At 36.9% G+C, this 22,027-nt stretch overlaps 2 protein-coding genes across 2 annotated transcripts in view; one reads left to right on the forward strand and one right to left on the reverse strand.

Annotated features, from left to right (window-relative positions):
* Window position 1: 1 nt before the first annotated feature.
* Window positions 2-14,789, forward strand: LOC131952479 (protein ECT2). The gene is made up of 23 exons (XM_059315164.1): window positions 2-38; window positions 1,430-1,489; window positions 3,372-3,436; window positions 3,737-3,922; window positions 4,439-4,528; window positions 4,738-4,845; window positions 5,156-5,257; window positions 5,447-5,662; window positions 5,896-5,958; window positions 7,120-7,333; window positions 7,588-7,709; window positions 8,025-8,213; window positions 9,519-9,629; window positions 9,779-9,875; window positions 9,994-10,075; window positions 10,251-10,329; window positions 10,494-10,613; window positions 11,110-11,254; window positions 11,464-11,618; window positions 12,028-12,107; window positions 12,430-12,592; window positions 13,304-13,357; window positions 13,547-14,789. Exons 1-23 carry the CDS (start codon window positions 11-13, stop codon window positions 13,709-13,711), a joined length of 2,694 nt encoding a protein of 897 aa, XP_059171147.1. The 5' UTR covers window positions 2-10; the 3' UTR covers window positions 13,712-14,789.
* A 4,234-nt stretch (window positions 14,790-19,023) lies between these two features.
* LOC131952693 (uncharacterized) overlaps window positions 19,024-22,027 on the reverse strand; it is a 70,881-nt gene continuing 67,877 nt past the window's right edge. The window contains exons 12-13 of the mRNA XM_059315469.1: window positions 19,713-19,796; window positions 19,024-19,261 (exon numbers count right to left, since the gene is read on the reverse strand). Coding sequence (XP_059171452.1) covers window positions 19,024-19,261; window positions 19,713-19,796 — 322 coding nt within the window. The remainder of the gene's footprint in view (window positions 19,262-19,712; window positions 19,797-22,027) is intronic.

Consider the following 22,027-nt stretch of genomic DNA (forward strand, 5'->3'; position numbering starts at 1 on the left):
GGCTGTAAAGATGGCGGAACAGAGGAGTACCCAAGAAAGTAAGAAAACATAATACATTTCGCACGCATAAATCCACGATCTGCCATTTTTATTACCTAAAATAATAATTTCTGTAACAAAATCAGTATTTATAAAACAAATGAATATTCTATTATTACTTAATTTTATTATTTATTGAGCCTCCTTACCTGATGAGTGAGTCGACGATGATTGGATAGCGGAGGATAGTGTGATTAGTAGATCAAGTCGATGACCATCTCACATCTGAGGGGTACTCAAGCCGTACCGTACTGTGGTCACTGTCCTGTGATTTCCTCTTCCCTTCTAAAGTTCTTAAGATCTATATCTACTATCTAGAGATCTTTTAACTATTTTAAAATTCGAAGTGACTACTCGGAAGACTACTCCACTTCTTAGTCGGCAAAAGATCAAAAGATAGCTCTGCGCATGCGCAGTGACCTATGCCATAGGTTATGGCCAGGGTTAGGGCTAGAATGAGGGGTAGGGCTAGGATTAGGGTTGGTGTTAGGTTTCTGCGGTTGTAAACACACACATTCGCAGTACTATCGAAAACATCGCCGCGAAGGCAAGTCGTAGTTTCTCTGCAATGCGTATCGCATGCGTATCTTATTCCGGCTAGCATTGGCCTTTAAAATTACTCTTTGAATTTTTACTGTAAGTGTTGATGTGCCGTGTAAAAATAAATGGCTTTGTAAAATTTAAAATAAAATAAATCAAATTTATCTGAGGGGTGGTACTGTCACAGACTTCACAGATCATGAGTACTGTGATACTCAACGGTACTGTCAACTCACTAACTAGTACTAGTGTCACATTCTTACTGAGTACTGGGTACTAACTTAGCTAAAAAATAAATTATCTAGGCCTAAGCTAGATTTGTAGATTTATTAGATTAGGGCCTACATCCTTCAATTCCTTCTGAGCACCGACAGATACTGCCAGATAGGCCTACTACTCCCCCAGTCAGCTGGGAATAAACACCAGATCTATCATAATAATAGTCATTACAGTGATGCTATAATAGAAATTGGCTATTCGGATCCAGGTCCTAATGGCCCTGGTCGCTCACGTTTTCTTGTCAGCAGGAGAAAAACTGACACGGTCTAGCTAGGATCACTGTGAAAGTGTGAGTTCACATTGGTTTAGATGTGAATAGTGCAGGTGTATTGGGTCTCCACTGGGATGAATAAAAGCTAAAGCCATTGTAGGATTGCACGGCTTTAAAAAAATAGATATCTTTAAAATGGTTTGGGACTACAGGTAGGACCTACATCAAAATAACTAGCACCTATAGGCTATGTATTTTAGTTTGCCTTTCCTGCACCAAATAACTTATGCTTGACTTCTTGAGTTAAAACTGTCAATATTCGTCTATTACATGTTATGTAATAACTTGCTCTCTACCCAGGTACTCCTATAAAATATCACACCCCTATACGAGGCGGTGCTGATACTAGTAGTAGTGAAGGTGACGTAGATCTTTTCTTTCTTCTCTAACTCCAGCTTACTGGCTAACGCTTCTCTTTATTCCTGGTGTTGGTTACATTTTAACATTGGTCTTAAGATGTTGTTACAATTCAGTGTAACACTAATAAATAATAAAAATACTAACTAAACTTTTTGGAGATTTTTAGTTTATTGTTTTAGGTACTTTTTGTTTTATCACAAACATTTTCATCATCTTTGCAAGGGCCATTATGCAATTCCAGTTTTATAGGTACGAAAATATAAGCAAAAATGTACACATAACCTTTCAACTTTCTTTAACTCAAAATAATTAGCCTAGGCCCTATCTCTTTATTATTTATTTTTGAAAATTCTGTAATTTGATACCATGACTGTTGGGGGATACTGGCCTTTTCTTAAAACTTTTGATAACTTTTGTAAGTAAATAGGTATGATGTAGGGGTGCAATAGAACATAATTACTTAAGAGAAAGTGACATGGCTTTTGTCACTATCAGTAGGATGTCCCTCAGCCTGCCCAGTTCTGCTAAATAACTATCATAAGCTGGTGAAAATAAAGGTCAGATGGTAGTGCTGACCACACTATCCCTTGATATGTAGAGGTCAGTCAAACTACTTCATCTGGTCAAAAGAGCACAGTGTGAAGAAACAATAATGCTTTAGGCCAACTGAAAATTAAAAAATAAAAAAAATTTTTTTTTACTTGGAAGGTTTTTGTAAGTAAAACTTTATAAATTGTAGCATTTCCAAACCACCTTTCCTGCTCTAAATGCCCAAATGTATACATTTTCAAAATGATGTGCTTGTGAAATATTCTACATTTACTTATTGTGAAATTATTCATTTTAATAAATGTATTATAGTATCAAAATAAACTAATTTAATAAATTGATAAAAGAGAAGATAAACATAGACTTTGTTACAGCATTCAGTATTTCAAGGTTGTACCCTATACAATTACTGTGAAATGGTATTTGTCTCCTAATGTACTGACATTACAAAAACTTGCTTTCAATTTAATCTTTCTTATACTCATCACTTTGGTTTTAGAACTAATACAAGACTTAAAGACTAAATATTTTAACTTAGGGGTCATCCATAAATGACGTCACACTCGTAGGGGGGAGGGGGGGTCCGTAATTTTGTGACGATGTGTGGGGAGGGGGGGGTCAGATGTTGCGACGTCACATTTTTGCATTATAAAAAAGCAATGTTAGAAAACGAATTTTAGACGTTATTTCGCGTTTTAGATAACTGTTTTAATAAATTGTAATAGTTTAGACAAGATTTTGAAAAAATATCAATGTTTTAAAAAAATTCAACTGCAATTTTGAGGGGGGTTGTAGGTTGAGGTGTGACGTCATTTTAGGGGGGGGGGTCTGGCTTTTTGTGACGAAGTGTGACGGACGGGAGGGGGGGAGGTAAAAATCGTCCAAAAAAGCGTGACGTCATTTATGGATGACCCCTTAGCACAAGTCTTTATTTCTGCTTGCTAACCTAATTCCCTTGTTCTCTGTGTGAATTTTAACATTTTTTAATCTTAAAATATTGCTGTTAAGACCAGTGTTAGCTTAAAGTGTTTTAAAATTGTTTATTTTTAACTTAAGCTCAGCTTAGCTTGTTGAGTCCCAGGTTTAGCAGTCCTAGCAGCTGACTTTACTCTTGCTGCATAGGACTTGGAATATAGCATTACATTTCTAGACTTGCTGAAGTAGGACTTGGAATATAGCATTACTTTTTGACAGAAGCGTTGTACTTATAATTTATCTGTTGGAAATGTTTTAACATTAGTTCTACAGTAGTTGTAGTTCGACCTGATCATTGCTTAGCCATCCGTTTACTATGCTACAATTTGTTTATATTAATGTCTTGTTCTATTTTCAGATGAATGGGTAGTGAAAGTAGTTTTGGTTGGGGAGGATACCTATGATTTGGAAACTGTTGCTAATGTTTGTATTGATAACTTATCATTTTATCTTTCAGCTTAAGTTCTTATATTAAATTTATTTTTCTCTCACAATGTAACATTATATACTTGAACTTAGATTAATTAAAGATAGTGTGTTTTTACTTAAAATTTCTTACCCATTTTATGATAATATACAATCTTATACATTTGTGTTAATAATAAATGATCAGCAACTTTAAATATTTTTTTCTCAAATTTTTCCTTAAATTTAAATTTAAAGTTTGTTGTATGTTTCCACAATTAGACACAAGTTAATTTTTTGTGCCCCTTTTATATTCAGAAAATCAAAGGCGTATCAGGCGTGTGTCGCTCTGAGACTGGCCTTGAACTTGTTAAAGATGCTGGCGAGTGTGAGATGACCTTTGTTGTGGCCAGCTTTGAGGATGAGTTGTTCACAAAACTCCACCGTGCCCAAGTGAGGATCATTGGCCCAACTGTGCTGAAGAGATGCGCCAGGGATGGCCTGGTAAGGCACTAGGGAGTGGGGCTTTATTCCTTTCAAACAAGGCACTTTCTGTCCCAAATGTGCTGGAGATCTGACAAAAAAGAATTGGTCCTTAAAAAAATGTGTTTGAGAATGCTACCATCTTGTAAATATATGGACTTTTTCTTGTAAATATATGGACTTTTTCTGTTGACATATCTGTTTATTCTGACATCTGCCATATCTGAATTTTATCTTCAGAATTTTGTGTGTGACATGAAGAAACATTTTCATTAAGTTATTGAGGGTTACATTGACAATAGTTTATATATATATAGTTTTTACTTACAATTTTAACATATAATACAATGAAAATGTTTAAGATGGATATTTTACACAAATGACGTCAGGGTGTTGACATGAGTTGTACTGACAACAACACAACAGCTAAAAAAAAGTTCTTTACTACTAAAATGCCAATTCTAAATCTAATCATAGTAGCTGCATTTCAAATCTATTGAACATGATGTTTTATTGTTGTATTTTCTGACCCTACAGCCCCTGCCTTTCAACACGCGGCCCCTGTACTGTTGCTCCATGCAGGATCTGGTCATCTGCTTTACTGGCTTTAAGAACAAAGCCAAGCTGGTGAGTGTCTTTAATAATTATTTGTTGTCGGTTACAGTAGTTACACAAAATTTTAATTTTTTAAAAGATGTCCATAAATCTTGTCATTCACACATTTTTTAAAACTGCTTGATTTATTATTTACGGCAATTTGAGGCTTTAAACAAAGAAAATTCTATTTGTTTATACTTGACCTTTGTAATTTGTTGTTCATGTTACTTTTGTCTTAGATTTGGTTGGTAAATCATGTTCATTACATGGGAGGAAGTGTGCGCAAAGATGAGGGAATTAAGATCACTCACATGGTGGCAAATATTACACATGGGCCAAAGTATAGGGTGAGCTGGCTACACAAAATCTATTGCTGACATTCTTTACTGATTGGTTTAGATAAATTTAATACAAGTTTTTAGTTTTGTACTTGTTTTTTTGGTACATGCTTAACTGTTGTTTTTAGTACTTGGTGTAATGATGTACTATTATTAACACTGATGTGGTTTTTATGTATTTGCTGTAATGATGTACCTCTGTACACTAATGTGGTTTTGTGTACTTTAATGATGGAGCACTGTACAGTGAAGTGGTTGTGTGTACTTGCTGTCATGATGTACCACTGTAAACTTATCTGATTGTTTTTGTACTTTCTAGTATGCTGTAAACATGGGCAAGCCCATCATGAGTGAGGACTGGATCAACAGGTTGTGGTCAGATCGTGATGATGTAGACTCCAGTGCTGATAACCCAAAACTAGTACGTTCATGCAAATCTCACTAATGAACATTTTAAATTTCAGTTCATATAGTATCTTTTTATTAATTGGCTTCGTTTGGGCAAAAAAAAATGTCTCCCTTAAATACCAGTGGGAACCTTTACTTCTCCTGTCCTATTGTGAGTCAGACCATGTACTTGATCTACTTACCTTGTTCTTGTTGCCCTCAGGTTGCTTACAGGATGAAACCATTCTACGAGTGCTGTCTGAGCTTTCTTGGCTTTTCTGCGGAAGAGCAAAGTCACATGGAGGAACTGACCATAGAGAACGGTGGCACTTTTTCTGAGCCTGGGGCACAGGACGTCACCCACTTGGTCATTGATGACCAGAACATTAAGGAGATCCCCCAGGATATTGCCCTACCTCCATTTGTGGTCAGGGGGGAGGTGAGACTTAGGATATGGCTTAATTTTTTGATAGTGTTGATGTGATGTAGTGTAAATAACTTCACAAAATAACTTAGTGTTGATGCAATGTAGTAATATGCTTTACAACCTCCTTTTGTAGTTTGAGGCGAGAAAGTCTTTATAAAAATTATAATATTATATAAAAAAATTTTGCTTGGTGTGATAATCCCATATTTTTGTTTCTTGTGCTAAACCTATGTTTCTATCCCCAGTGGTTCTGGGGTTGTATTCAAATGACAGCTTGTGCAGATGAACAGATTTACACATTTGAAAAGGTAAGCTGCTTGTCTAGGTATGGGATGTTAGCGCTTTTTTATGGTTTATCTAGACTTATAACTGGCTTCATTTTGGACTAGTACACTCTCATGACTGGCTTTATTCTAGACCTGTACACTGTTATGACTGGCTTTATTCTAGACCTGTACACTGTTATGACTGGCTTTATTCTAGTCCTGTACAGTTATAACTGGCTTTACTCTAGACCTGTACACTGTTATGCCTGGCTTTATTCTAGACCTGTACACTGTTATGACTGGCTTTATTCTAGTCCTGTACAGTTATAACTGGCTTTACTCTAGACCTGTACACTGTTATGCCTGGCTTTATTCTAGACCTGTACAGTTATAACTGGCTTTACTCTAGACCTGTACACTGTTATAACTGGCTTTACTCTAGACCTGTACACTGTTATGCCTGGCTTCATTCTAGACCTGTACAGTTATAACTGGCTTTACTCTAGACCTGTACACTGTTATGCCTGGCTTTATTCTAGAACTGTACACTGTTATGACTGGTTTTAGTCTAGACCTGTACACTGTTATGACGGCTTTAGTCTAGACCTGTACACTGTTATGACTGGCTTTAGTCTAGACCTGTACACTGTTTTGACTGGCTTTATTCTAGACCTGTACACTGTTATGACTGGCTTTAGTCTAGACCTGTACACTGTTATGACTGGCTTTATTCTAGACCTGTACACTGTTATGACTGGCTTTAGTCTAGACCTGTACACTGTTATGACTGGCTTTATTCTAGACCTGTACACTGTTATGACTGGCTTTATTCTAGACCTGTACACTGTTATGACTGGCTTTATTCTAGACCTGTACACTGTTATGACTGGCTTTATTCTAGACCTGTACACTGTTATGACTGGCTTTATTCTAGACCTGTACACTGTTATGTCTGGCTTTATTCTAGACCTGTACACTGTTATGACTGGCTTTATTCTAGACCTGTACACTGTTATGACTGGCTTTAGTCTAGACCTGTACACTGTTATGACTGGCTTTATTCTAGACCTGTACACTGTTATGACTGGCTTTATTCTAGACCTGTACACTGTTATGACTGGCTTTATTCTAGACCTGTACACTGTTATGACTGGCTTTAGTCTAGACCTGTACACTGTTATGACTGGCTTTTGTTATTTCCAGATGTCCACACCTGCCAGACACCATCGCACAAATCACTCAATGGCCAAGACTAGGAAAAGAAAAAGATTGCAGGAGTTGGTGGCCGAAACAGAAGGGTCGCCATTCATGGCATACAAGCGCCGGTCATCCTCGACAGACATTAGCGCCACGTCCATGAGTCCAGACTCATTTTTAGACGTGACGTACACACCCGACAAGTCCGACACTCTCTTAGGTGAGGTTTCTTGTACGGTGTAGCTTTCATTGAAGCCGTCCATGGGTGGTAGATAATATTTTACATTGTAGATTGAGTATGTTATTGAGGGTTAGAGAGACTAATACATGTGTGTACCTTTAGCAGAATTAAAACTTGAGAACTAAGAAGACTCAGGGTGGGATACATTGATGCATTTTTTCCTTGTAGCCTAATTATAACTTGACAACAAAGAAAACTCAGGGTGGGATACATTGATTCATGTTTTCCTTTAGCAGAATTGAAACTTGACAACAAAGAAGACTCAGCAGCCAAGTACAGCAAGAGAAGGATGGTTGTCATGGAGCTTCTACAGACAGAACAGAACTATGTTGGCATCCTACACACCATTCTCCATGTTAGTGCCCACTTGATTTATTCATTTTTGCAAATTCTGTGCTAGTATAATCCACTTCAACACATTGTTAGAGCTTTAATATTATTTATCAGCAGTGTGCAAGTATGTCAGTTAAGCTAATTAATATGAAGAGCAGCAGAATATTAATCAGAAGCAAATATTTTAACATTTTTAATACTTTTGAACGTTACTTGGACTTTTCAGATAATAAAAATTTTGTTCTGTCTTCTTCATCTTGTCTGCACCTGTTCCTCTGATATTAGCATATTTAAATCTGCAGGTCATTTTTTAAAATGTTTACATCTACTTTTACAGACATTTAAAGCCCAGATAGACAAACCAGACCAGTACAATGGACCTATCCTGGCCCCACAGGACACAAAAATTATTTTTGGCAACATCCCTCCAATCTATGAGGCCCACTGTAAGCTGCGAGACTCCTTGCTCTTCCTGGTAGAGCACTGGTCAGAGAACAACAGTGTAGGGGATTGTGTCTTAAACAGGGTAAGTTGTTTGTGTACAATGGTGTAGGGCAGGGGTTCCCAACCTTTTTTTACTCTAGAGCACATTCTAAAATATCGGTAGGGTGGCGGGCACCACCTATTTTAAATCGACAAACTCCTTCCAGAGGCGTAGCGACCCTTCCCATCACCCGGGGACAAAACTTTCGATTTGCACCTTCCCTCAAACTTTCGATTTGCACCCCCCTCCCCCGTCAAACTTTCAATTTCCATCCCCTTCAACCTTTCAATAATGTTTATGAAAAAAATTCTGTCTCTGTCGAATAGTGAGAGGCGGGCACATACGAATCGTTCGGCGGGCGCCATGGTGCCCGCGGGCACAGGGTTGGGAACCCCTGGTGTAGGGGATTGTGTCTTAAACAGGGTAGGTTGTTTGTGTACAATGGTGTAGGGGATTGTGTCTTAAACAGGGTAGGTTGTTTGTGTACAATGGTGTAGGGGATTGTGTCTTAAACAGGGTAGGTTGTTTGTGTACAATGGTGTAGGGGATTGTGTCTTAAACAGGGTAGGTTGTTTGTGTACAATGGTGTAGGGGATTGTGTCTTAAACAGGGTAGGTTGTTTGTGTACAATGGTGTAGGGGATTGTGTCTTAAACAGGGTAGGTTGTGTACTATGGTGTAGGGGATTGTGTCTTAAACAGGGTAGGTTGTTTGTGTACAATGGTGTAGGGGATTGTGTCTTAAACAGGGTAGGTTGTTTGTGTACAATGGTGTAGGGGGATTGTGTCTTAAACAGGGTAGATTGTTTGTGTACAATGTTGTAGGGGATTGTGTTAAACAGGGTAGGTTATTTGTGTACAATGGTGTAGGGGATTGTGTCTTAAACAGGGTAAGTTGTTTGTGTACAATGGCGTAGGGGGATTGTGTCTTAAACAGGGTAAGTTGTTTGTGTACAATGCTGTATGGGGATTGTGTCTTAAACAGGGTAAGTTGTTTGTGTACAATGGCGTAGGGGGATTGTGTCTTAAACAGGGTAAGTTGTTTGTGTACAATGGCGTAGGGGGATTGTGTCTTAAACAGGGTAAGTTGTTTGTGTACAATGGCGTAGGGGGATTGTGTCTTAAACAGGGTAAGTTGTTTGTGTACAATGGCGTAGGGGGATTGTGTCTTAAACAGGGTAAGTTGTTTGTGTACAATGGCGTAGGGGGATTGTGTCCTTAACATGGTAGGTAGCTTTTGGTGCTGTTTTATATTACCATTTTCAGTTAAATTTCCAATCTTTTCTCAATGAATTTTTTGTTTTATTCTTTCTTTAATGTTAAAAAAAATTTATGTCTCTTGTTCACAGGCTGAAGAATTAATGAAAGCATACCCTCCATTTGTCAATTTTTTTGAAAGCACTAAGGAAACAATACAAAAATGTGATCATTCAAACCCCAGGTTTCATGCTTTTCTAAAGGTGAGGCTGTTTTATTGTAACTTTTATAACTTTTCTTCTTTATTCCACTTTAAATTTATACCAAAACATAGTCTGTTATGCTTGAATAGTAACCAGGTCTGTACTACTAGACACCTAGAACTAATTCCTATGTTTTACTATCACCACAGTTGTGCCTTAGCAAACCAGAGTGTGGTCGTCAGTCGTTACAAGAGCTGTTGATTCGACCTATACAGCGGTTACCCAGTGTGGTTCTATTGTTACAAGGTAACAGCTACTGCACAGTTACATTAGCTGATTAATGATAGTGTAAGTTATAAATTGTTTGTATGGGAACTGTTGAAAATGTCTAACACTAAGGTGACCTCTTTAAAATTTTGTACAGACTTGTTGAAAAGGACAGACAGCAGCAACCCAGACAAGAAAAAACTGGAAGAAGCAATTGAAAAAGTTAAAAATATTACTACGTAAGTGGGGGTTTTTTTTATAATGACCCATGTCCAAGAATTTTAACATTGCTAATTTTGAGTTTTTTTTTAAATTTGCTATTTAGTTGCGTTCTTAATTAATTTGTTTGTAGTATTGTTGGTGGATATTTCTGTGTATATCTTGATGAACCTTATCATTTTTTTCTGCCACCAGGCATATAAATGAAGATAAAAGAAAAACAGAAAGTCAAGTTGTCATGTTTGATATTGTCAATGACATCGACAGTTGCCCAGTGAGTATCTCTTATTTACTTAGACATTTTCTATTGTATGTTACTGCCTAGGGCATGTTACTTTTACCTGACTAAAGCATTTTAGTGTTACATGACTAGAGCATGTTGCTGTGACATTGAAATGTCCGGAGCATAGTGTAATGTCATTTTATTTCTTCTCTCAGGCCACATTGTTATCTTCTAACCGCCATTTTGTCATGAAAATTGATGTGATGGAACTTTCTGGAAACCTTTCTTCTCGTGGTGACCCTTTGACTTTATTTGTGTTTTCTGATAGTGTTGAGGTAAGTAAAGTAATGTTACTAGCAAGACTTGTGTGTTTTCTTTCAGATTCTGTGTATAGAACCAGCTTGACCCTAGTTCATCAATATATTTTGATTCTGTATATGTTTTTCACTCAGATTCTGTGTAAACCTTGACCCTAATTCATCAATATAATTTGATTCTGTAAAAGTTTTACACTCAGATTGTTTGTGTATCTAGCGTGACACTGGTTTCTCACTGTTTTAGATCTGTAAATGTTTTACACCCAGATTGTTTGTGTAACTAGCTTGACGCTTGTTTCTCACTGTTTTAGATCTGTAAATGTTTTACACCCAGATTCTGTGTATCTAGCTTGACACTGGTTTCTCACTGTTTTAGATCTGTAAATGTTTTACACCCAGATTCAGTTTGTGTATCTAGCTTGACGCTTGTTTCTCACTGTTTTAGATCTGTAAATGTTTTACACCCAGATTCTGTTTGTGTATCTAGCTTGACACTGGTCTCTCACTGTTTTAGATCTGTAAAAGAAGGATGAAGATCCTGGGATCCAATTCACGAAGTCCTGCCGTAACACACAAGGCACCACAAAAGGCATACAAGCATTTAGAGATGATCAGTATGACATCAATCAAGAGGGTCCTGGATGTTGAGGAAACAGAAGGTTAGACATTGTCTACAGACAGTGAAGACAAAATGTTTTTAATTATTATTATAAAATACAAGTTTCCTATCTAGGTATCTTTTAAGAAAAAGAAAAAACCATATTTTAAAGGTTTTTAGAATGTGAATAATCTTTTGGTGATCTTACCATACATGATCTCAATGTGGCCAAAACATTTATTCTAGTCTAAATGTTATATTTGCTTGCAGATTGCCAGATGGCCTTTGGGTTAATATGTCGAGACAGTGGACAGGCTAAAGAAAAGCTGTACAGTTTCACCCTGGCCATGGAGGAAATGTCAAAAGCCGAAGTTTTGACCAGCATATGTAAAAACCTGGCCATAGTTCTATGTCGACCTGATATAGTAAGTTCATTGCCCTTTATGTTATCTGCTTTTCAGACAACTCTTATTTAAAGTCCATTTTTTATTTATCTATTTAGTTACCATTACCTTCCAAATATGGGAGGCATAATTTAACCACGTTAAGGAATTGGGTTAGTCACTGTCTACCCTGGTTCTACAGTCTTGTATTAACCGTTTTAAGGAAATGGGTTAGTCCCTGTCTACCCTGGTACTAAAGCATTGTATTAACCGTTTTAAGGAATTGGGTTAGTCACTGTCTACCCTGGTACTAAAGCATTGTATTAACCGTTTTAAGGAATTGGGTTAGTCACTGTCTACCCTGGTACTAAAGCATTGTATTAACCGTTTTAAGGAATTGGGTTAGTCACTGTCTACTTTGGTACTAAGTTCTTGTATTGATCTGCTGTAGGAAACTTTTCTAGCCAAAGTTAATGGAGAGGAACTCAACATCAGCACCAAGGATCTGCACAAGGGAAACAAAGCTCTCAAGTAGGTGCCATTGGTTGAACTACACATTGCTCTAATCAGCTAATGTACATTAACATGTACTTAGTGTTTGTGACAGATTAACAGTTATTAACATTTCAAATGATGATTTGTTGTAGAGATTTACAGTTATTAACATTTCAAATTATGTTTGACAGATTTACACAGTTATTAACATTTCAAATTATGTTTGACAGATTTACACAGTTATTAACATTTCAAATGATGATATGTTTGACAGATTTACACTGTTGTTGACATTTCAAATAATGATTTGTTTGACAGATTTAGTTATTAACATTTCAAATGATGATATGTTCAACAGATTTACACGTAGAGTGAGCAGAGCCTTCTCCTTCAACAAAACACCCAGCAAGTTGAAGAGGGCGGTGTCTGGAATGGTCCATGGCTTGAGCCCCTTTGTCAAAGACCCAAAGCAATTCAACAAAGGAGGTGTTAGGAAACTAGCTAGTACATTTGATTTAACGGTAACTACTAATTTGTTTTTAATGGTCCATGGCTGGAGTCCCTTTGTCAAAGACCCAAAGCAATTCAACAAAGGAGGTGTTAGGAAACTAGCTAGTACATTTGATTTAACGGTAACTAGTAATTTGTTTTTAATGGTCCATGGCTGGAGTCCCTTTGTCAAAGACCCAAAGCAATTCAACAAAGGAGGTGTTAGGAAACTAGCTAGTACATTTGATTTAACGGTAACTAGTAATTTGTTTTTAATGGTCCATGGCTGGAGTCCCTTTGTCAAAGACCCAAAGCAATTCAACAAAGGAGGTGTTAGGAAACTAGCTAGTACATTTGATTTAACGGTAACTAATACATTTTTTTTAGTTTCAACAAAGGTGTTAGGAAATTAGCTAGTACATTTGATTTAACGGTAAATAATTTGGGTTAGTTTCAACAAAAGAGGTGTTAGGAAACTAGCTAGTACATTTGATTTAACGGTAACTAGTAATTTGTTTTAGTTTCAACAAAGGTGTTATGAAATTAGCTAGTACATTTGATTTAACGGTAACTAATAATTTGGGTACACTTTATGTTCTAACATTTAGATTGTCTTTATCCACATGTATTTACATTTTGCTCCAAGATGAACTTAGATTATATCTAGTCTGAATGATGGTATTGGCTCGTAAAGAAGTAGTTTTGCTCTATATTAAATGTTAAACATATCGTCATCTTTCCAGGAAGTGCGTGATGATGATAGTGATACCATGAGTCTCGGGGCTTATTCGTTACAGGTTGGTCGTATTTTAATTTACAATCAGCAATTAACTTACTTTGCCAGATATGGTTTTGGTTGTACAGGTAAAGTTTTTGCTAGACCAAGTAGGATGTTAACAATAATATAGTCTTTTCTGACTCCTTAATGTCAATAGTATACAATTGATGTTCATGAAATGGTTGTTATATGTTCATGTGTTTGACAGGAGGAAGGGTCACCTGGAGGATCTATGATAGGCTCCCCACAGCGCCTGGCCACATCTAGTCACATCTTTATCACTCCGTCACGCTCTGCAGTCAAAGCCGTCAAGACCCCGTCCAAGTGGGCTACCATGGGCCCCAGTTCAGCTAGCAAGACAAAATATTTGTGATGTCAATCTTTTTCAAGAATACCCCTGGTGTAGCAATCACACTTTGCCACCCATCCAAGAATGGAACTATAACAAAGCTAATTTAGCAGTTAACTGTCTTGTTGAAGAACCAGCTGGATTATCAAATGTTAAGGCTAGTAGTTGTTTGTTTATCTAGTAACCTGCATGTGTGATTTCACTATAGCCAAATAGATATTTTCTATTCTGGAGAACCAGCTACCACATTTATCAGATAGTGTTGTGGATGTTTTGATTTTCTCATTTAATCATTACCCTGTTTACAAATGGATGGGCAATCATCTGCATGCATCTAGTAGTTGATGTTCACATCATCAAGCATCAGATGTGCACATCATCTTTCTAAGCTGTATGGTCTGTACACCTTTACTTATTTGAAACACGTTTTTTTTTATTATGACTAGTGAACTTTTTCCCTAATTTCAAATATGCTAATGTCATTAATATAGCTAATTGTGGCATGTAATAAAATATATTAATTACTGAAATAGATCTGTATTTTATTTTGAGGATTCAAGACATTTGTGAGACAAACCAGTCATTGATATTTATCATATTGTTTCCATAAATGTTTGATTTTAGTTCATTTCTACTTAGAATTGTTGAAGGTTTTAGTTTTAACTAAATGATCTGTGTCACTATTGTAACTGTGATCTGTATCACTTGTTGCTGATGACCTTTATGATGTGTACCACTGTGCCTTTACCTCATACTTTCCTAGCCACATTTCTCATTCATTCCATCCCTCCTCACCATATGGGTGCTGTGTTGTTATTTAATTTATGAATGGACATCTTGTCTTAACACTTGCATGTTAGGTATTTGTAAATGTTTTCAATTCTATTTTGGCACATTTTATTCACAAATATTATGGCATCATTTTCCTATCTGTTGTAAACATGTTTCTGCATTGTGTTTTTGTTTTAAATATTAGATACTTGTGTGTATTGGTTGTTTGATGTGTGTGATACTGTCTGTATCTAGTCTGAATAAGTTGTTTGTGTGATGCTTGATTGTTTGTGAATCTGGCAGTACATTTGTTTAAATCAACATTACATGATCAACACTGTTTTATCTCTTTAAAAATTTGTTCTTTAAAAGTCTGTTGGAGAGGTGATTAAGCTTTAATCTATATTGAATATAATGATCTATTTAATTTATTAATAACATTACAAGCTTACCTATACATAATCAATAATAAACGTCCCTCCCCTCCCCCCTCCATTGTTTACTGTGAATGTGCTTGTTATTTTACCAGCTTTCTGCTGCTTCTACTTGCCTTAATCTTCACTTTGTGACTTGACCTGTATACAATCTAGTTCATTTTTGGTGTACATAAGGTGTTGTGAGGTTAAATGGTTGTGTTTGTACATATGCTAGTTTATTTTTCTCCAGTAAAAAAAAAATCAAACTTTGTACATAATAAATATAAATGTAAATACACATAAGCTTAACATACCTTCATATCAAGTTATGTACATATTCATTATTTTTGTCTTTAATTATAATAGTAATTTAAATTTTTGTAAGAAAAATTATTCATTTTATTATAAGGTTATAAATGTTGTACCTGTATATATAATAACCCCTGACCTGTAACCCCTGACCTCAGGAGTTTCATGTACTCTCCAAAAGCTGGAATATTACATTATCAGAATAGAAACAATTCTACTGGTGTTATATTTTATCTGTGTAATTGTGCATTGTTAAACAGTGGGTCACCTCAATGGTTCTACTTGTAGTAATTAGCTCAGTGGGTCACCTCAATGGTTCTACCTGTAGTAATTAGTTCAGTGGGTCGCCTCAATGGTTCTACTTGTAGTAATTAGCTCAGTGGGTCACCTCAATGGTTCTACCTGTAGTAATTAGCTCAGTGGGTACACCTGTGGACAAGGGGAGTTAGAACTCATCCAAAGATCCCCCAGAATAAGACAACTCCCTTACATCATACTGGCTGATGAGGTTTATCATAGATCACCTGACTTGCCTTTGGAGAGTATGCAGGTTTAGACAGCAATAAAGTGATATTCCGAACGTTGAAAGGATGAAGTACTGATTTATTTATTTTTTTATGGTTGAACAAAGTAGTCTATTTTGTCACCTTTAGTCTTCTTCACAACAATGTCCATATGAATAGCAATCATTCATTGGCTAAAGATTCACAACAAAACTAGTATGAATAGCAGTCATTCATTGGCTAAAGATTCACAACAAAACTAGTATGAATAGCAATCATTCATTGGCTAAAGATTCACAATAAAACTAGTATGAATAGCAATCATTCATTTGCCAAAGATCATTCACAACAAAACTAACATGAATAGCAATCATTAATTGGCCAAACAATAATAAATTGTTTCTTCCATTTATAGCAAAGTTATCTTTGATTAATACTAGCCATTCAGAGGTAGACATGATAATAAATTTAAATCAGCTTCAGATTTTAATAACTGACATGAAAAAAATGAATACTTGCCATTTAGTGATAGTAGAATAGTAAATTATGTTTCTCGCAATGATGAGCAGAACATTAATATGAAAATTCACTATTGTGTGATGATTAAAAAAAATATACATCAGTTTCATATATTTATAATGTGTGTAACAGTTTATACAGTTCTACTGCCACTGATACAATACTTTGACACAGTAAGCTTTACCACACTGGCTAGGTCACGCTGAGATCATTTATATCAAGTGCATGCCCTTATTGATTGGTCATTTATATCAATTGTATGCCCTTGTTGGTCATTCATGCTGCAGAAATAAAATTACCTTCAGACAAAAATTGTGATAAAAATTATGGAGTAGAGATTATCTGATTTCCAATAATTAAACATAAATTTTAAAATGTGTTCAATTTCTAGAAAGTAGTACTACCACACAAAATAATGTCAAGCAGTATAAATTTCAAAATATACATTTTTTAATGAATAAAATTATTTGAATAGAACATTTATATCACAATAAAGTATAACACATGTGGCTGAAAAAAAAATAGCAAAAAAAATAGATGAAAAAATTCAACAATATGAACTATTGACTCCCTTAGTTAAATGTGCCAATGAGGACATCATATCTAGCAGTTTAACCATGGAAGAAAATTTGATTAAAAACCATTAATTAAAGTAATAAAATAAAGTTTATGACCTACTTTTAAATTTATGAAATAAAAATAGGAATCAGGAATGTGAGGTGGATTTTTCCAGAATTAAATAAGTTTCCATAATGTTGCCCCATTGTGTTTTTTAAAAAGATAACTTTTGTTTGCTAAACTGGTCTGTGAACCTTTAAACTTTAATAAATAGGCTTTGAATGCAAAAGTAGGACGTCTCACTTCCTTACCCCCTCTTCGCAACCCCCCCCCCTCCCCTAAAATGACGCCACAATAAAGATGACCACCTTTTTATTCGTTCTTGTTTCCAAAGGGAATGTACTCAAACTAAGATGATTTTGCCGAAGACATTAATTGAGTTATTTCCCTTCCCCCAGTAACAAACTTTTCGAAGTTGGGATCAATACATTGATCAACTGTCCTAACAATTTTTTAAATTTAAAAAAAAAATGCATTAAAGTTCTAAAATTCAGTTTAACATATGCCTTTTAAAAATGCGAAAGTGTAACGTCACAAGTTCTCTCCTCCACACTTAAAGTCCAACACTCTCCCTATAAGATTACGAAGTCTTTCTTTTATTACTCCTATTTATATAATTTAAAAAAAAGAGATCTTTGGAAAACTAAGTCATACTCATAAGACCTGTATTAACGCCAAAACTATATAAAAACACGTGACTATATAATTTGGGTGCAGAAATTTCGACCCTGAGTCATGAGTTGAAAGTTCAAGGTAATCTGACGTCACGGATGGGTTGTTGGTCAGCTTGGCTTGAATCCATTCATCCACAACTTCCTCCAATATATCCAAGGGTACATAGCCGATTTTAAGGACTTGGTTGTGGAACTCTCTTATGTCAAAGTCTGAGCCTAAAAATAATATAAAATGTGAGTTTGGCTAACATTTTAGATAGATATTTTTAAACGAATTTGGATGTGTACTACTATAGGTCACCAACCAGTTCTACGGCTCAATAAAACCTGCATGAGCCATAGAACTGTTTATTGACCTACTTACCAGCCCAATAGATTTTAATAAAGATCTATTTTAGGCTAATTTTTAAAATTTTCGTAAAATCATTTTAAATGTAGTCAAAAAATGGTTAACAACTTTTTTTCTCACCTAGTAGTCGCTCAGCTTTTTGTCGTAAGTTTCGTATTTTGATTTCTCCGATTTTGTACGAGCAGGCTTGACCTGGCGCCGTAATGTATCGGTCCACTTCCGCTGCTATCTGGCTCGAAGGGAAGTCACTGTAATCGCTCAAAAACTGAATGGCTTTATCACGGGACCAGCTTGATAAACAAAAACAACAATAATGAGCATTGATGATGGCATAGATAGGCTAAATTTGTTTTTAGTTTAAAAGCTTATAATGAATATAAATTGTGGCTTAGTCTATTAAATTTAATACCTAAGTTAAAACATTTTTAGTAGTGTAGATTAGACTAATTGTCTACTTTACGTTTCAAAACAAAGAATGTGATGAATATTGAAGAAAAATACCCGTATGCATGAATGCCCGTATCAACGACCAGACGACAAGCTCTGAAGATCTCAGACACGTAGCGACCAAATCTGTAAGTAAGAGAAACATTCAGCCATATTGGTGTACACTTCTACTTTTATAGTGGCGTTACAAACATATTATAGAGACTAATGCCTACAAATACATGTAAACCTATTATTCGGTGTTTCTTTCAGACATCTCTCGGGGGTGGGGCCCAGCTCTCCCTATGGAGCATATACTTTTTTTATACACTGCTCCCTTTCCTGAACAAAAATGTCTGAAAGAAACCCTGCTAATGTTTGCAATATGTGGGACTTACACCCATACACGACCAGATCCCGAGTGAAACCACTGCAGACGATTCTATCCTGTCACGTGAGATGTGACTTCGATATGCAGTTAGACCAGTCCATGGGGGGGGGGGGGGAGTAAATTTCCAGGAGGGGCGGTCAATGGTTGAGGTAAATAATTTGAATATAAATTCTATCTCGTTCGTAGAGGGGGGGGGGGATGGGACGGTCAATTGTTGAAGTATATATTTTGAACATAAATTTGATTTCGGGGGGGGGGGGGGGGGTGCTGAATAAACTCAGTTTCTCCCCCGAAGTAAATGTCTGAAAGAAACCTTGTCTGATGGGCACTAAACTAATGACGACACCAACTCAGCTGGACTCACAGTTCGTACGGATCTCTGTAGAGGTCAAGTTCGTGACCCAGAAACTCGGCGTACAGGGCCCAGCCCTCGGAGTAGGCCGTGTAGACGGGGAAGTGGAAGGGCACGCTGTAGAGCCGGCCGTTCATTGGCTGGGCCCGGTAGGCGGGAATTTCAAACAGCTGCGAGTACAAATCTTGGAAGTGGTGGCCGGGGTATGCCTCGTGCAGGGTCAAGGGCATCATGGTGAACGTTGACCTGGTCAAAATACAATAGGGCTGGTAAGTAGGTCACCAACCAGTTATATTGCTCATGCAGGTTTTATTGAGCCTTAGAACTGGTTGGTGACCTACTTACCAGCCATATTGAAGTCGTTTTTTTTTGTGTGTTAAAGTTTACAGTTTTTAAAAAAAATCATTGTTAAAATTTTGGCCATTTAAAAAAAAAAGTTATTGAAATTTTTGACTCCCTTTTTGATAATGTTTTGTCGGTTGCCTAATTTGGTTCAAGGAATTATGACGAGTAATTGAGTGATTGCATTCTTAGGTTCAAGAGCTATTTTCTGTTTTGATTGGATGCTGGGATCACGAAATAGAGTTTGACTGGATGTTAAATTAGCCTAATCTTTTCGATTGGATGTTAGATTCACGTGTTTGATTGGACGTTAAGACCAAGTGTTTGATTGGACGATAGAGTCACGTGTCCTTACCTTTTCTCCGGCTCCTTTAAGTTGACGTAGAACTGACCTAAGCCGTAGGATCCCCAGGGTCCGTCCCGCTCCACTGGGATCACCCTGTGGAGAGAGAGAGTGGGGGGGGGGGTCACATTAAGAATCTGATATGTTTCTGCTATTGAGTCACAGGCGACATATCAAGTCAGCTCAATGTTACAGTTATTACTTGTGTTGTAAATGTAAACACAGGGCACTTGAATAGTTTTCACAGGGGAAATAGCTTTTATTCACGAATGAGACACTTTTGGATAAATAGTTATATAATTAAAACAATAGTTCTCAGGTAAATGATCGTTTATTTTATATGACACGAGCCGACCCGCAGCGTATCATACGCCGCTATTTAGTTGCTTTTTTTTCTACTTTTCAGTAATTTATAATTTGTGAATTCGACAGTACCAATGCTGTCACTGAAAATATTTGCTTAAAAACACTAACCCCCCCCCCCCCCCCCCCTCCCCCCACGTGAAAGCAGCCTCCTCTTAGTTACCTCCTCTAAGTTTAAAATCGTTTCAAACTAAATTATCTGCCCCTAATAGCCGTCACCAAACCCGTCTCTATGATTGTAAAATGTAAACAGCGTGAACAACAGCTCACCAGACCATGTGAGGGGGTGGGGGGGGGGGTGGTAGCGATAGAGAGGGGACTGTAAGGCGCACTTGCAGCTTGTTTTCTAACGGCTCCCAGAAGAGAATTATATATATAGACGAGCCGACCCGCGGCATATCATACGTCGCTATTTATAGTTGTTTTATTTTCTACTTTTCAGTAATTCATAATTTGTGAATTCGACAGTACCAATGCTGCCACTGAAAATATTTGCTTTAAAACACTATCAGTAGGTCGTTAAGGACAATACTAACGCCACCCTCCTTTCCCCCAACCCCTACCCTACACCCCCCCCCCCCTCGTGAAAGCAGCCTCCTCTTAGTTACCTCCTCTAAGTTTAAAATAGTTTCAAACTAAATTATCTGCCCCTAATAGCCATCACTAAACCCGGCTCTACGAATGTAAACATTTAGCGTGAACCACAGCTCACCAGACCATGTGAGGGTGGGGGTGGTTGGGAGCGCGCTTACAGCTTGTTTTCTAGCGTCTCCAAGAAGAGAATTATATATATAGATACTTTCTATATAGTTCGTTTCAGTTGTATTTCTTTCACCCCCCCCCCCCCCCCTCACTGGTAATCAGCTGTTAGCTAACAGTGGCACACCCATCGTTATGGTTAGTGCTAGGCTTTATGTCCCACACTATTGAGGGGGGGGGTCACACCCATCGTTATGGTTAGTGCTAAGCCTTATGTCCCACACTATTGAGGGGGGGGGGGGTCACACCCATCGTTATGGTTAGTGCTAGGCCTTATGTCGCACACTATTGAGGGGGGGGGTGGTGGTCACACAATGTTATGGTTGAAGGCCAGATGTAGATCAAAATACACCAGCAGAAACTATTCACACCATGACCCCGTCTGTGTTGCCTTGGGCCAGACCGCGGGTTATTACACTAGTTGTTTACATGTGGGACTATTATCAAAATGGTTGTCAACGCCACTGTACCACGGAGATACGCCGCTGTACCATGGAGATACGCCGCTGTACTCGGCAGTTTTATACACAAATATTTACGTCATTAAGTCTGCCAGACCTTTATGCTCGCTTCTGCTTTATAATTTTTAAAATATGGCGAAATTATTTTTAAACAAAAAAAAAAAAAGTTTATTTCTTTAAAAAAATAAGCTGGATATTTATTATGAGCTCTATTTTTTTTTGTTTAGCGGCATCTTTGATATGTTTTTTTTAAAGATATCTTAATATCATCGTTATAAAATAATGAATTTTCTTTACAAAAATCTTCGATTAGATTGGGAAAAATAATCTTGGTTAATCTTAGATCAAAGAGAGAGAGAGAGAGAGAATTTTTTTTTTTTAATTATAATTTTTTTTTGTTGAGATGGGAGAAAGTTCGGCATATGTCTCATGAGAGGTACCAGCCTATGGGAGGTGGGAGAAAGTTTGATTTAGATGGGAGAAAGTTTGATTTAGATGGGAAAAAGTTTGGCATATGTCTGATTTAGATGGGAAAAAGTTTGGCATATGTCTGATTTAGATGGGAGAAAGTTTGGTTAATGTCTGATTTAGATGGAAGAAAGTTTGGCTAATGTCTGATTTAGATGGAAGAAAGTTTGGTTAATGTCTGATTTAGATGGGGGAAAGTTCGGCTAATGTCTGATTTAGATGGGAGAAAGTTTGGTTAATGTCTGATTTAGATGGGAGAAAGTTTGGTTTAGATGG

The sequence above is a fragment of the Physella acuta genome, unplaced genomic scaffold, assembly GCF_028476545.2.
Source record: "Physella acuta isolate Inbredline_101_S28 unplaced genomic scaffold, ASM2847654v3 ptg000072l, whole genome shotgun sequence".
NCBI classification, from domain to species: domain Eukaryota; kingdom Metazoa; phylum Mollusca; class Gastropoda; family Physidae; genus Physella; species Physella acuta.